Source organism: Podarcis tiliguerta, assembly GCF_965153285.1.
Source record: "Podarcis tiliguerta genome assembly, chromosome: 16".
In the NCBI taxonomy this organism is placed as follows: domain Eukaryota; kingdom Metazoa; phylum Chordata; class Lepidosauria; order Squamata; family Lacertidae; genus Podarcis; species Podarcis tiliguerta.
This window is the reverse complement of record NC_139549.1, coordinates 30245673-30261901: the sequence shown is the minus strand read 5'-3', so window position 1 is coordinate 30261901 and position 16229 is coordinate 30245673. Positions and strand designations below refer to the sequence as shown.

The following is a 16229-nucleotide window of genomic DNA, read 5'->3' as shown; positions in this document are numbered from 1 at the left end:
TGAAGGGCCAAGCAACGCCGTAGTCGCCATGTTTGATTCGGGCACTGCCTTTCCCTTTAATGTCCTCCTACAACTGTGGGCTGATAAATACACCAAAAAGGCGCCACACAAACCCCAAACCGATGCACAACACTGTGATTTTTTTAAAAAAGAGTTGAAATTAAAAACGAGACGTTAAAAAGAAGGAGAAACACGAGAGCCTTCCCCCGCCCCCTTCATTTGAACTTCACCCGGAACAAAACCTTGGGCGGACCGAGCCTTCGAATGGCATTCTGGGAAATGTGGTTTTTGTTGCGGTTGTTGCTAAAGCCCGAACGAACGTGAGGGGCCCGATCCATTTGAGGTTTTCAACCCACGGAAATGCCGGCTTATCGGGCGTCGAGTGCAAAGGCGGCTTTTGAGTAAAGGTCGCTGATTTCCAGCCCCTGGGAAAGAAGTCCCCACCCGCTTCCCTCTTAGCCAAGGGATTCCGCCCCTACCGCCCTTCGCTCCGTTTCCCTCGGCGCCTCACGAGGCTTCCTGTCGGCCTCGAAAGAGGCAAGTTGGCCGGAGCTCCCCGGCACCTGAGGAGGCCTCTGCGGGAGGCCTGTCAATAGCGAAGGGGACGAGGAGGAGGAGGAGGAGAAGACGCCACCATCATGGTAGGAGGCCTTTGGGGGGGTCTTTCTTTGGATGGGGGGGGGGGACTGATGGTGGTGGTGGGAAATGCAGAGTCATCCTGGCTGTAAGGAATTGCAAAAGTACACACACACACACACACATCATCATCATCATCATCATTTATTATTTGTATGCCGCCTTTGCCCAGTTAAAAAACAATACTCAAGGCAGCTTACAGCATAACAAGATTTACATCGTTACAAAAGTCATAAACAATAAATAAACCACATCAAAAAATACACAACGAAATGGGAAACAATTTCCACATGAATCAAAATCTAAAGCTAAGTATACGGCATTCATATCACACTTTAAAGTGACATAGGTAAAAAAAACAGCAATTTAAACAAAATCAAAACGAAACTGAGCCCTCACGCGTGCACACACCCCATTGTAGTTCTGTGGTACCTCGAAGAAAAGTTTTTAGGATGGGGGGGAGGCGATGACGACTCGCATTTTTCCACTCAGGTAATAAAATACAGCCCAAAAAACCTTGCAAATCTTTTAGCAGGGGCACTAAGAATAAGACCTGTTGTTTGATTGACTTTCTGACATTGCTCAGTTGTTGTTGTTTGTTTATGATTAAAACAAAAATCAAAAGGAAGCCTATTGGTTCACCCGTCTTATCTGCGGACGAAGGATGATGTGTCAAGTTCTGTCATTTGCATCCACGTGAGCCTCTAGAACGTATTTGGTATAGATAAGCATTTCACTCTGTCCTCAATATATTTTATTTTATTGCTACGGCCAGTGGCGAATGTAAATAGGGTTTCTATGCACTTATGCCTTGCAAAGTAAAAGTAAAGCGACAACATGGGTGAAAACCACAACGAGTGAAAGCTGAAGCGCACACCTTGGCAGTATGTTTAAATGGAACAAGTCATGCCCAACCCACTTAAAGGTTTAGATTTGCGGCAGCACAGTCCCCATTTTACTTTTGTGTGTATACAGCACCGTAACAGCAGTTTGCGCGACGGACAGTAGCTTCAAGCAGGCAAGATCCAGAGAAGGCTGGGGAAAACAAAACCCCTATTAAAAACTAAGTGGCAAAAGAGAGTTTTGACTAAAAATTGCCCCCAGGTCAAGTAGGAATCTTAACCAGTCAGTCGCCAGACTGGCTTCCTGGGTTCAGGGCAAATTATATGCAGATTGCAGTCTTACCACGAGAGCAGCTTTTGTGGGCTGTTGTTTATGTATTTATTTACATTTATACAGCTGCCGCCTATCAGAAATTCTGCGAAGTGAAATAATAAAGACAACAACTTTAAAGCACAGTGTACCATTCTTGGCCTGGGAAAGCCCAGATTCAGTCAGCCATGCTCTAAGAACCTCACTGTTGGAGACTACTGCAATGCGTTCTGTGTGGGGCTGCCTTTGAAGATGGTCTGGAGGCTGCCACTGGTACAGGACACTGCTGTCAAGTGGGACAGCGAGATAGAATTGTATGCGGTTGAGCCTTAAAGCACTGCGCTGGCTCCACGTGAGCAACAGAGCTCAATTCAAGGTCTTGGTTCTCGTGTACAAAAGGTTGGAACAACTTGAGGCCCCAGGACTGGGCATATTGCTTTGAGGCCTACTTGTCTCATCAGTGAGTATGTGCTCATGCTCTGGAAACTTCCAGACTGGATCATTGTCACCTGCTCTATGTGGGACTGCCAGTGATGATGGACGTTGTAGTCCAAGAACACCAGGAGACCCAAGGTTGAAGAACACAGAAGTTGACAGTACTAAGCTAGATAGACGAATTGTCTGATTCAGTATGGCAGCATATTATACAGTGGATGCTCGGGTTGCGAACGTGATCCGTGCGGGATGCACGTTCGCAACCCGCAGCGGCGTGTCTGTGCACACGCGGATTGTGATTCGGCGCTTCTGTGCATGTGCAAAGCACCATTTAGCACTTCTGCGCATGCAAGAACCTGGAAGTAACCCGTTCTGGTACTTCCGGGTTTCGGCGGGTCCGTAACCTGAAAAAACATAATCTGAAGTATCTGTAATCTGAGGTATAGCTGTATATAACTTGCCTCTTCTAATTCATTCTCTTGTTTTTCCTCCCCAGTTTTCCTTCAATATGTTTGATCACCCAATCCCCAGAGTGTTCCAGAACCGCTTCTCGACTCAGTACCGCTGTTTCTCGGTCTCCATGCTTGCTGGACCTAATGACAGGTCAGATGTGGAGAAAGGCGGAAAGAGTATGTGCACATTTTTCTTTTTGAATATTCTCTTGAGGGCTAGATGGTTTTGTGTTTTGCAGGGGGTGGTACTTAAAAGAGCATTAAGCAACACGTGCTGGCCAAGCTCCCCTAAATAGAGAGCATAAGAGGAGCCTACTGGATCAGGCCAATGGCCCATCTAGTCCAGCATCCTGTTGTCATAGCGACCAACCACACGCCTGTGGGAAGCCTTCAGGCAGGACCCAAGCACAAGAGCATTCTCCCCTCCTGTGGTTTCCAGCAAATGGGATTCAGGAGCATTATCAGGATTATTGAAGTCTAAGGGCCACATTAGGGACACGGGTGGCACTGTGGTCTAAACCACAGAGCCTAGGACTTGCCGATCAGAAAGTCGGTGGTTCGAATCCCTGCGATGGGGTGAGCTCCCGTTGCTCGGTCCCTGCTCCTGCCAAACTAGCAGTTCAAAAGCACGTCCAAGTGCAAGTAGATAAATAGGTACCACTCCGGCGGGAAGGTAAACGGCATTTCCGTGCGCTGCTCTGGTTCGCCAGAAGCGGCTTAGTCATGCTGGCCACATGACCCGGAAGCTGCACGCCGGCTTCCTTGGCCAATAAAGCGAGATGAGCGCTGCAACCCTAGAGTTGTCCGCGACTGGACCTAATGGTCAGGGGTCCCTTTACCTTTAAGGGCCACATTCCCTTCTGGACCACCTTCCAGGGCTCGCATGCCAGTTCTGGGTGAGGCCAGAGGCACAAGTGGATGGAACAATGAATGTAACATTTTGCCTTTGTACGGTAGGATAGCTTCTATACACATGCACATGATGACCTCTGTCATCCTTCCAGACAAGCAAGAGGTATTTTCTGTGGTCAATGACCCATTCCATCCAGTAAGTGGGGTAGCCTGGGGAGAATTCCTAAGGGCCAGGTTGAGATGCCTAGTGCTGAGATGGGGAACCTGTGACTCTCTAGATGTTGATGAACTGCAATTACCAACAGCCCCAGCAAGCCTCAGCAAAGATGAGGGGAAATTTAGTTCATCAACGTCTGGAGGACCACAGGTTTCCCACACCTGACCTAGAGGGTCACATTTGGGCCACAGGCCTGGGGTTCCCCATCCCTGTGGTAGCCTCATGTTGAGTCTCACTCCCCATTGAAATGTGTAGTATATAGGATACTTACTCTCTTGGTTTTCACACCCCCTACTCTGAATCAGGAGAAGGAAATCTAGGTGTTATGACATAGGACATTGGATAAACTTCTCTGCGTGTTAACGTCTGCGGGCGGGAATTCAAGGAAGGGATATATTCTCATATTAAAGTACATGCCTTGACTTTCCTGTGCTTGTTTTTCATTGTCATGCCATACCTAATCTTACTGTTAATTCCTTTTCTCGCAGTAATTATGCCACCCTCTGCTTTGGATCAACTCAGTGAGTATCTTCTATTCAGCGTTCTTTTGAAGATGTAAAGTATATTCTCTCACTGCAAATGTTTTCAGTGTTTTCCGATCCACCTTTAATCGAGACAGGGGTTTACAGACCCTCATCTTAATTGTTTTAATCTTGTATTTGTATGACGGCAATGCCGTCATCGCGCCCCACTTTGGTTCAGGTTGCAATCCAGTTGTGGATCCTGACCTACCAGTAAAAGATTAAGGTTGTAGCTGGTTAAATCAGTAAGAAGCCAATAAGCATTTTGGATTGGCAACATATGTGAAATTGCTGCTATGTTAACGCTACAATTATTTCCTCTTGACATTCCATCCCATAGGATGTGAAAGGGCACAATGATGGTCACCTCTTGTCCCAACTTCTTCTTGCTCCAGAGTCACACAGTGCTCAGACAAAACTATTTTTCTCTTGTTTTTTTGCCACCACATTACACTGCTCCTGAATTAATTGCAATGGCTGTCAATAAGGTACTAGCCTTTGTTCAAGGGGCTACTACTGGTGTACAAAGCCCTATACAGCTAGGGACCAGGATGCCTAAAAGGTTGTCTCACCCCCTTATATACCCAACTGTTACAGGAATTCTAAAGTCTCACATATATATAAATCATGTGTTCATAAATCTACAAGGCAAATACATACATAAGTACATAAACCACATCTGAAATAGTAAAGGAGAGCAATTCTGAAGCCATTTTGACTCTTCCAGTGACTTCAAATATTCTCTGCAGTGAGGAAGGAAATGGAAAAAGCCTTCCCATTGTCTCTTGGCTCACAAATCCTGTCTTAAGGGTGTATTTGTGCATGAATAGGGTGAGCCTGTGACCTGGTTTCAGGAACTAAGTATTAAACATCTCAAAAGGAATGGCTAAGTAAAGCAATCAAGTGACCAGTATCCTGCCAGACAGGATTTCTGTTGTAGACCGCCCCACTGTGATGTATTTTTGCTGTAGCCCACCTCTGTGTAGGAGAGGGTCTCCTGCAGATATCCCATTAGGAGGTCAGCTCTGTATGATTTTAGGTATTTAGGTCCCAAGCTTATTAGGGCTTTATATGTTGCTAATAAGGGACGTGGGTGGTGCTGTGGGTTAAACCACAGAGCCTAGGACTTGCCGATCAGAAGGTTGGTGGTTTGAATCCCCATGACGGGGTGAGCTCCCGTTGTTCAGTCCCTGCTCCTGCCAACCTAGCAGTTCGAAAGCACGTCAAAGTGCAAGTAGATAAATAGGTACCGCTGCGGCGGGAAGGCAAACGGCGTTTCCGTGCGCTGCTCTTGTTCGCCAGAAGCGGCTTAGTCATGCTGGCCACATGACCGGAAGCTGTACGCTGGCTCCCTCGGCCAGTAAAGCGAGATGAGTACCGCAACCCCAGAGTCGGCCACGACTGGACCTAATGGTCAGGGGTCCCTTTACCTTTATGTTGCTAATAACACCTTGAATTTGCAACGCTTTCAGGGCTGATGTCACATGGTCCTATCAAGATTCCTCACTTACCATCCTAGCAGCCATATTCTGCACTAACTGAAGCTGTCTTCAAGGGCAGCCCCATGTAGAGTACATTACAGTAGTCCAAGCAAGAGGCATAGGAATACTGTGTTTAGTGTGGCAGCGCCTACTCCTTGGAGCTTGGAAACTCCGAATTAGATCTATGGTATTTTCCTATGTTCAATCCAGTCCTTCACAAGTTTTGTTGGACGCAAATCATACTGAGTTCAGCGAGGCTTACTCCCAAGGAAGCAAGTGTAGGCTCACAGTCCAAGATTCTTTATGCGAGCTTCCAAGAAAATTCATTTGATAAATGCAGTGCTTCTCCCCCCACCCCCATTTTTCCCTAGGCCGGCTTAATATCACCTATCCTATGTTGTTTAAACTGACAAATAAAAATTCTGACCGGATGACGCATTGTGGCGTGCTTGAGTTTGTGGCTGATGAAGGCATTTGTTACCTTCCACACTGGGTAAGTAGACACCTTGATTCTCTTCTCAACTTAAAACTTCTACAAGGGTTATATGAAATGAGTTACCCTCTTATTTTTTAAAAAATCATTTCACTATAGCACAGGCTCGTGGTGATGTCTCAGACAAACTGTGGATAGAATGTACATTCCCATCACGGAGCTACAATTCTCAGAATAGTTGGTTGGTCCCTCTTCCCAGGGAACTCTGGGAATTACAGCTCTGTGAGAGGGAATTAAGGTCTCCTGACAACTCTCAGCACCTTAACGAACTACAGTAGTACCTCGGGTTAAGTACTTAATTCGTTCCGGAGGTCCGTTCTTAACCTGAAACTGTCCTTAACCTGAAGCACCACTTTAGCTAATGGGGCTAAACTGTGCTGCTGGAGCACGATTTCTGTTCTCATCCTGAAGCAAAGTTCTTAACCCGAAGCACTATTTCTGGGTTAGCGGAGTCTGTAACCTGAGGTACCACTGTAAAGGCCACAGGATTCTTTGCGGGAAGCTCTGAGTGTCTCCCAAGACATCATTTGAGCACCTGTCTTTGTTTCCTTTTGACAGATGATGCAGAACTTGCTCTTGGAGGAAGGGGGCCTGGTGCAGGTAGAGAGCGTCAACTTGCAAGTGGCGACGTACTCCAAATTTCAGCCGCAGAGCCCTGATTTCCTTGACATCACCAACCCCAAAGCAGTGTATCCTTTTCGTTAAACCCCAGGGGAAGCCGCAGAGGGTGGTTTGAGCTGTGGCCCCAGGGAAGGAAGATGAATTTCCTTTTTCCAACCAGGAACCAGTAATTTGTTACTTATAGGTGTGTTTATTATGTACAGCAGACTTCAAGTTACTATGTACAAGAACAGAACAGATACACAGATCTTAACTAACTCTCTCTCACTCCAAACAACTCTTAGACTCCACACTGACCAATAACACATTCCAGTCATTTAGGCCATAAATCATTATGCCTGTGTGAGACTTTAGCCAATGGTAACGCTGCTTCCAGGCTTCTTATCTCTAGGCAGATAACTCCTCTTTGCTCAGTCGTCCTTGGCTGTTGGCCAACTCTTAGTTGCTTTGTGTGAAGCTGCACAGAATTGCACATAGTCAAAAAAGCCAACAGCTCTGCCCAGCATGCACTTCCTCCCCAGGCCACACCCCTTCCTGTCTCTTCTTTGGCCTGGCTGACCCTGAGGGTCATGTAGTCCAACCCCATGCAATGCAGGAATATGCAGGTGACCCATGTGGGGTTTGAACCCAGGCCCTTGGCATTATCGGCACCATGTGCTAACCAGTTCAGCTGGCAGAGCCTCTGAGTGTACAGAGTTGCATTGTCTTCCCTCTGGCCTTGCCTGCCATTGGCCTGCAGCCCCAGAAGGTTACTTAGGAGGGAAGATGGCCCCTGGGCTCCAAAAACAGATGCTATCTGAAAATGAACAAGGGCCAGTTCAGAGACAGCTTCCTCTGATGTAGCCTCATTGACTTCAGTTTGCAGTGGACACCAGTGACACCGATCTCTTTTCAAAAGCTGGTAACATGCCATGAGCTGGAGAATGAGGAGGGGAGAGTTTATGAGAATAAGATGTAGGAGAAAGTTGACAGACCATGTTATTCTAAAGCAGATTTTCTGCACCATGGAGGTTGGGTGTCTATTTATTTTCAAACATCTTTACCCCACTCTGCAGTCAAAAAGGCTCCCAGGGTGCCTAACGTAAGATCAGTAAAGAGTAAGTCTCCCCTGCCAACAGGCATAGCACAAAAGGAAAACGAGTGAGGAGGGAAGATGGAAGAAAACCACACCTAGCAAATGCAGGCACTGGTTCATATAATGACCAGCTAGAACAGAAAGCTGTTCAGGGAGAAGAGGAGCCTGACAGAGCCAGACCCAATGAAGTGTTCCTGCTTCACTTCTCTTCCTCTGCTCTAGCCCAGTGGAATGGCAGCCTGCCAGGTGACAATTGAAGGAGAGAGGGAGCCTCAAGTAGATGGGGAGGGTTAAAAGCAGCTGTGATGTAGCTGCAGTTGTGAAATGTAACCTTTTATGCTACCAGCATGGTTTGTATTTCAATTTAACATCCTGTAAAGATTGGAAAACGCTCTCAGAAATTTCGCTTGCCTGACCACCGGAGATGTTATAGCCATCAACTACAATGAGAAGGTAATACATTGCCATTTAAAGCGGAATAAGCTATACCTCTGGGACTCGGGTGGCGCTGTGGGTTAAACCACAGAGCCTAGGAGTTGCCGATCAGAAGGTTGGCGGTTCGAATCCCCGCAACGGGGTGAGCTCCTGTTGTTCGGTCCCTGCTCCTGCCAACCTAGCAGTTCGAAAGCATGAAGTGCAAGTAGATAAATAGGTACCGCTCCGGCGGGAAGGTAAACAGCGTTTCCGTGCGCTGCTTTGGTTCACCAGAAGCGGCTTAGTCATGCTGGCCACATGACCCGGAAGCTGTATGCCAACTCCCTCGGCCAATAAAGCGAGATGAGCGCCGCAACCCCAGAGTCGGCCACGGCTGGACCTAATGGTCAGGGGTCCCTTTACCTTTACCTAAGCTATACCTGAGGAGCCCTGGAGGGAATGATTAGGCATCCTAATCCAGAAACGTGTGCGTGCATCTATCTGTGCATTTGATAATGCATCCAGGGCTGTCTCCTGGTTTTTAAGTGGATTTTTAGGTGACTTTTAGGTATTAGATTGAATTTAAGAGCTGGCATGGGGCAGGGTAGTGTGCGAGTAAAAGAGTAAGGCAACTTGATAGAGATTATATTGATGATGAGATTGGCTGTCATTTTTTAGATCTATGAGCTTCGAGTGATGGAGACGAAACCTGACAAAGCTGTGTCCATCATAGAGTGTGACATGAATGTAAGTGGGAGATGGGCATCTGCAGTCTCACTGACCGCTTAAAACAGGGGTTGGGAACCTTTTTTTAAGTCAAGGGCCACATTACTCCAGTGGAAAGCTGTCAGGGGCCTGTGTTCCAATATAGCCCCCCCCCCCAGCTATTTCCCAGGGGGTTCACATTCCCATTAGAATATATTTAGTTTTTAGTAACTCTGTCCATGTTTCACTTAAATCTTTTCATAGACTTTTGAAAACAGCAACCAAGTTTGTAAGCCCATTATCTCTCCTGGCTGTCCAAAAGTGAAAAAGCATCCGGTGTTTCCAGCAGAATGATTCAAAAACTGTCAATGCACACATTGGACTCCAAATCCTGCCTTGCAGCTTTTAAAGGCCTCAAAATTCAAAATGCAATTGCAGAGGCAAAATTCAGGATGCAACTGCAAATGCAGATTGCACGGGCTGCTTTTTGCATTTTTTCCCAAGTACCACAAACCCACCAAATCCCCTCCTCTGTTTTGATCTTCTTGCAGAGAAAGGAGCTACAATTTTGCACGACATCAAAACCCTTCTCCCTTCCCATTGTACAACTGATGGTCTTAAGGGGGGACCGAGAGGATCCCGTGAAATCTGGCTGCAGGAATAATTGCTTTAATTCTACTTCTGGGGGAAGGACTAAATCACTTTGGTAGATTAAGGGAGGAAGCCATTTCTTAGGAATGTTATTATTGTTTCTTACCCTGGTTGTGAATTTGATATTGACTCTATACCCAGCCAGATGGGTGGGGTATAAATAATAATACAGTGGTGCCTCGCAAGGCGAAAAGAATCCGTTCCCGGAGTCTTTTCGTCTTGCGGTTTTTTCGTCTTGCGCAGCAAGCCCATTGACGGAGTAGCGCTATTAGCGCTATTGACATTTTAAGGGCTAAAAACGGCTTTTTAAGGGGGGGTTAGCGGTTTTGCTGCTAAAATGCTTTTAGCAGCTTAGCGATTCAGAATAAGGGGTTTTGGAGCAAAAAAAAAATTCAATTTTTTTCATCATTTTTCGTCTTGCAAAGCAAGCCCATAGGGAAATTCGTCTTGCGAAGCGCCTCTGCAGACGGAAAACCCTTTCATCTTGCGGGTTTTCCGTCTTGCGAGGCATTCGTCTTGCGGGGCACCACTGTAAATTATTGTTATTATTTATTACTATACAGGTGGATTTTGATGCACCTTTGGGTTACAAAGAACCAGAAAGACAGACACACCACGAGGAGTCCACAGTAAGTGGCCTTGTATATTCTTCTGTCTTTTTACTTGCTTTTTCCTCTCCCCCCCAAATAAAAACCCACTCAGAAGAAGCAGTGAATGCGACAAATAAATTGATAAAGCTGGTTGTCAAGTTGATTTACTCCTTGCTTTTCATTTTCTTGATTGAGTTGGTCGACAGAGCAGTCATTTTGTTGGAAGACTCAGGATTTCTTCACAAAGTGCATAATTAAACTGTGGAACTCACTCCCACAAGAGACAGTGATGGCCACCAATTTGGATAGTTTTTAGAAAAGGATTAGACCATTTCACTGTCGGTGGATATATTCCACCTCCACTGTCAGAAGCCATATGTTTCTGAGCACCAGAGTCAAGCAGAAAGAGTGCTGTGGAGCCATTGTAAAACAAGTCAACTTGTTTCTCCGCTTGCTTTCCAGGATGTGGAGGCAGACCATAGTGGCTACGTGGGTGACCTGGGATTCCGTGTAAGTCTCTTTGATTAATTAAACTATATTCATTAGCTGCTTTTTAAGAAATAAGAGCAACAACGGTTTTATTTATACCCCGCCCATCTGACTGGGTTTCCCCAGCTACTCTGGGCGGCTTCAAGCACATACAAAAACATTTTTAAAAAGAACTCAAAGCTACTCACAAACACAAAGATTAAAAATAGATATCAAACACCCCACAAAGGGGGACTCAACACCCTCTGCATCGCCCCATATGAAGGAAGCTGTTTATAGATATTACAGCGAGCCCACTGAAATGTTTCACTTATGCTAAGACTTGCAGCATGTTGAGAATCCAGATTCAGAATATACCGTACTTTTCTGTGTATAACACGCCCCCATGTATAAGGCACCCCCTATTTTGGGGGACTAAAAATTAAGAAAATGGGGGGAGATTGCACAGAGTTGTTGAGCTTTTTTCGGGGGGGGGGGGTTGTCGAAAATCACTCACCCGCCTGGGCAACGCTAACACTCTGCCTTCTAACGTCTGTCCCCTCGCTGGCAGAAGTAGCCTATTGCCCGCCCAATTGCCACAGCAATACCCAATCCAACACCACCCCCTGCTGCAAACACCAATAAAACGCTGCAGACCATCTCTGCCTCGCGGCATCAACCAATCCCACATCACCCCTAGGGACTACCCATGTATAAGACGACCCCCGATTTTAAACATAATTCTTCAGTAAAAAACCCCCAAATAGTCTTATACAGTGGTACCTCAGGTTAAGTACTCAATTTGTTCCGGAGGTCCGTACTTAACCTGAAACTGTTCTTAACCTGAAGCACCATTTTAGCTAATGGGGCCTCCTGCTGCCGCCGCGCTTCTGGAACACGATTTCTGTTCTCATCCTGAAGTAAAGTTCTTAACCTGAAGCACTATTTCTGGGATAGCGGAGTCTGTAACCTGAAGCGTATGTAACCTGAAGCGTATGTAACCCGAGGTACCACTGTACACGGAAAAGTACGATAGATATAATTCCTTTCCAAACCATAGAACAGTTGCAGTCTAATGGGCAGCCTCTCAAAGACAATCCTCAGTAGAGTTGTTGTTGTTTTTCTGCTTAGTTTCCTTGGGTGATTGCCTCTGGGGATTTCTTGGATAAATTGGATCAGGACTGTTCAGGTGGATAGAGGCGTCATCCTACGCGGGCCATGACTTGAGATGCTCCATACAAGGTTGATGATTTCATGATGATGACTCTGCCTTTCTTATCCCTGCAGGCCTTTTCAGGATCTGGGAACAGGCTGGACGGGAAAAAGAAAGGCGTCGAGCCAAATCCTTCTCCAATTAAACCAGAAGACATTAGGAGGTTGGTTTGCCTTGACGCAATTCTGTGTGTCCTCCAAGTGAAATGACTTGGGCCGTTTCCATCTCTGTCTGCAGCAATGCCATGGCTTCAGTATTTGTGCGAGTTGGATATTCTCGCTTGGAGTGTGGTAACATGGCTTGGAAAGGAAGAAAAGAAACAGCAGCTATATCGGAAGCGGGAAATCTCAGGTCCAGGAGGCAAATGTGGCCCCCAAGCCTCTCTATCTGGCCCTTAGAACTCTTCCCCAAGCCACACCCCATTCTGCATTCATCCCTTTTGCTTTTGCTTGTCTGGATGGAGGACAGAGAAGGGTGTGTAGAAGCAGGTCTTTAGTAGTTAGGCTAAGAATGAGCAACTAGCTCAAGGTCACCCTGTTTGAACCCAGGTCCTCTCTGGTCACTGTCCAGCAGGCTAAAGAAGCCCCACCTCACAACACTTCTCACTCTGGATAATATTGTGACTTTACCTTCCCCAAACCTGGTGCCCTCCAAATATTGTGGACTAAAACTTTCATTCATCCCTCACCCTCGGCTGTGCTGGTTTGCGAGTGATGAGATGCGCAGTCCAAAACATCTGCAAGGCACCAAACAGGGAAAGGCTGACTCATTTGTTTACAGCGGCAAGTCTCGTGCAAGCTAGGATAATGTGTTTCGACAACTCCATCTGAGATCAACCTGTGACTTAAAGAAGCCTTGTGAAGCCACGTGTTTAAAATTGCTCATCCACTAGGAACCAGTGAGGGGGATAATTACCGTATTTTTTGGCCTATAGGACACACTTTTTCCCCTCCAAAAATGAAGGGGAAATGTGTGTGCGTCCTATGGGGCGAATGCAGGCTTTCGCTGAAGCCTGGAGAGCGAGAGGGGTCGGTGCGCACCAACCCCTCTCACTCTCCAGGCTTCAGGAAGCTATCCGCAAGCCTTGGGAGTCTGGCAGGAAGTTGCGCCGGGCTCCCAAGGCTTGCGGACAGCAGCCTGCAGCCCAAAACCCAGGGAGCGCAGGGGAGCGCGCCCCAGGCTTCGGGCAGATAACCGCAAGCCTGGGGAGACCTGCCGGGCTCCCAAGGCTTGTGGATAGCAGCCTGTTCTGGGGTCGGGGGAAGCTCTGGCTTCCCCCACCCCAGCCCCGCGCCTGGGGGGAAATATTTTTTCCCCCTTTATTTCCGCCCCCCCCCCCCCCCAAACTAGGTGCGCCCTATGGGCCGGTGTGCCTATAGGGCGAAAAATACGGTACTCTTTCAGTAGAAGCCAAGCAAAAGGAGATAGTTGCATCTGGCTTGTGAAGCACACTATCTATCTATCTATCAATCTATCTATCTACAGTCAAACCTTGGCTCCCAAATGGCTCCATTTTCAAAAGATTCGACTCCCAAACACCAAAAATCTTGAAGTAAATGCTCCAGTTTTCGGACGTTTTTCAGAAGCCGAACATCCAACGCAACTTCCACTGAGTATAGGAAGCTCTTGCAACCAATTGGAAGCTGTGATTCAGTTGTCAAACATTTCAGAAGCCAAATGGCTGGCCATGCCTACCTTTAGGAGACCCCATCCTGTTCCCGGCCTCCAGCTTTTCCATTCTCCTTCACCCGCCCAACCATCAGTAAACATTCTGAGCATGCTCAGTCTTCATTGAATTGTTTTTGGGTCCTCTCATCACCCCAGCTTAAAAAATATTAGAACCCAAGTCAAAAAAAATCATGCCAAGTTTTTCCTTCTTTCTAAGCAGGAGCAAACCCTTAACTTCATGCTTTTTTCTCGATTTGATTTGGATGTTAATCTTTTTCTGTAAATTGTGAGCCGGCTCCATAAGGCAGAAGCGAATATATGAAGCACATGTACCTCATTTGTCTCTTCTGCAGAGGGATTCCCAACTATGACTTCAAAATTGGCAAGATCACATTCATCAGAAATTCTCGGCCGCTGGTCAAGAAAGTAGAAGAAGTGAGTAAAACTGTACCTTTTTCCCTTGAGGTTGTCCCCAGTGAAGGGACCCGAGTGGTGCTGTGGGTTAAGCCACTGTGCCGCTTGGGCTTCCCAATCAAAAGGTCGGTGGTTCGAATTCCCGCAACGGGGTGAGCTCCTGTTGTTCAGTACCAGCTCCTGCCAACCTAGCAATTTGAAAGCATGAAGTGCAAGTAGATAAATAGGTACTGCTCCAGCGGGAAGGTAAATGGCGTTTCCATGTACTGCTCTGGTTTTGCCAGAAGCAGCTTAGTCATGCTGGTCACATGACCCAGAAAAACTGTCTGCGGAAGCGGACAAACGCCGGCTCTCTTGGCCTGTAAAGCGAGATGAGCGCCGCAGCACCAGAGTCATTCGCTACTGGACTTAATTGTCAGGGGTCCCTTTACCTTTTCTGTCCCCAGTGAAGTCATCCTATTTGCAGAAGGCCTTCCACCTTTGTAGTGGAATGTTTTCTCTTCCGCCCTGCTCTGCCCCACCCAGCCCTGATGATGCAGTGTTGGTTAAGACCAGCATTTAAAAACAACAACCACCCAAAGAATCTGACAAGAGAGCTGGGGAAGAGATCTTGGTCAGTCACAATCACTCTGTTATTTGCACTGCACCCAAGACAGACCCTAAAACTCGTTAACCTCGTGTACTTTGGCATTTCTAAGCATTTTCAATAAATAAGTGAATAAGCAGAAGTCAGCCGAGCTGAAATCACGGGTTCAGTGCAAAGCTGGAACTACTCATGGTGCCTGAACAGGTCGCTGCCTGAAAAGTCCAGGTCTTCACTTCTTGTATGTGTAATAATGAATAATAATGTGAGTTTATAAAGTAATATTTCCCATTACCCACCCCTCTGTTTTCAGGATGACTCTGGAAGCCGCTTCATTGCCTTTTCTGGAGAAGGCCAGTCACTCCGCAAGAAAGGAAGAAAACCGTAACTCCCGGAACCAGGAGTTGGTCGGGAAGAATAAAATAACACTGCAGCGTTTCTGACTTATTTTAGCTTTTCTTTTGTAAAAGGACGTTGTATTGGGGGGGTGGCGGCACTCTTGTTCAGAAGCAACATAAGGACATTCTAATCTGTTTCTGCGCTTTCAAGTGAAGTGCGGTTCAGTGGGTTTTACTTAGTAGCACATTGTACGTTGCATGTTGATGAAGACAACTCTGGTAACACTGAGCAGCAAGAGACACAAAAAGAATGTGGATTTCTGATGGTCCCCCTGGAAGGCTGTTTTTTTATTTATGGCAGCAAAGGGTTCTTGAATAAGTTGCTTTATTGTATGTTAACTTCCCACACTTGGAAAATAGGCATGGTTTCCTTACAATTTAGGGCAGGGTTGTGGAAGCCTTGTGGGCATCCTTCCAGGGCCCGCATGCCAGTGTTGGGCAGGGCAAGAAGCAAAAGCAACATGTATGAATGACTGGTTTTTGTACTCTTACCTTTGAATGCCTTTGTATGCCAGAACATTCAGCCATTTGATACCTGACCTCTACTGTGAAGTGTTACAGCTCAGGTGCAGGTTTCTTAGCTAGAACTAGATGGAATAAAATTAGTGGTTTACATGCATGTGGAATAGATGGTAAACATACGGTTTCTTAATAGTCGTCCTGGTTAAATAAGAAAAGCCCTGCTTAAACCAAAGGCCTATCTAGTCTGGCCTCCCGCCCTCACAGTGGCCAGCCAGATGCGCATGGGAAGTTTGTCAGCAGGACCTGAACGCAACGACACTCTCCCCTCCTGTGATTTCCAACAACTGATAATTCAGAAGACAGTGGAGCTAGAACCATAACCACCAGGGTTGGTAGCCGTTGATCGTCTCATCCTTCATGGATGTTTCAGCATAAATAAGCAAAGCAAAATTTCTACCTTCTGATGGCTGAAGAAATGGCCACACCATACTGTGGATCAGCAACCTTTTTTAGCCGTGGGCCAGTCCACCGTCCCTCAGACCGTGTGGTGGGCCGGACTATATTTTGAAAAAAAAAATATGAACGACTTCCTATGCCCCACAAATAACCTAGAGATGCATTTTAAATGTTGTTAGCCACTCTGAGCCCGGCTTCGGCTAGGGAGGGCGGGATATAAATGAAATTTTATTTATTATTATTATTAAATAAAAGGATATATTCTACTCATG

The 16229-nt window shown here is 46.6% G+C and overlaps 2 protein-coding genes across 3 annotated transcripts in view; both read left to right on the top strand.

Moving 5' to 3' along the window:
• The window catches only part of HIRA (histone cell cycle regulator), a 378609-nt gene that overhangs the window by 280064 nt on the left and 82316 nt on the right, over positions 1–16229 (top strand). The window lies entirely within an intron of this gene.
• On the top strand, positions 271–15079 carry UFD1 (ubiquitin recognition factor in ER associated degradation 1). 2 transcript variants are annotated; one of them, XM_083418371.1, is made up of 12 exons: positions 271–641; positions 2720–2852; positions 4233–4265; positions 6118–6239; positions 6798–6928; positions 8316–8388; positions 9028–9096; positions 10269–10334; positions 10758–10805; positions 12051–12139; positions 13998–14079; positions 14955–15079. In XM_083418371.1, exons 1-12 carry the CDS (start codon positions 639–641, stop codon positions 15027–15029), a joined length of 924 nt encoding a protein of 307 aa, XP_083274497.1. In that variant the 5' UTR covers positions 271–638; the 3' UTR covers positions 15030–15079. The 2 variants fall into 2 exon arrangements, with proteins under 2 accessions (XP_083274497.1, XP_083274498.1); XM_083418372.1 differs by lacking the exon at positions 271–641.

Excerpts from the sequence above, each read along its gene's own strand:
- UFD1 (XM_083418371.1), top strand. Across the intron at positions 6,929-8,315 it reads ATCACCAACCCCAAAGCAGT|ATTGGAAAACGCTCTCAGAA; the intron begins GTATCCTTTTCG and ends CATCCTGTAAAG. Across the intron at positions 9,097-10,268 it reads TCATAGAGTGTGACATGAAT|GTGGATTTTGATGCACCTTT; the intron begins GTAAGTGGGAGA and ends ATTACTATACAG.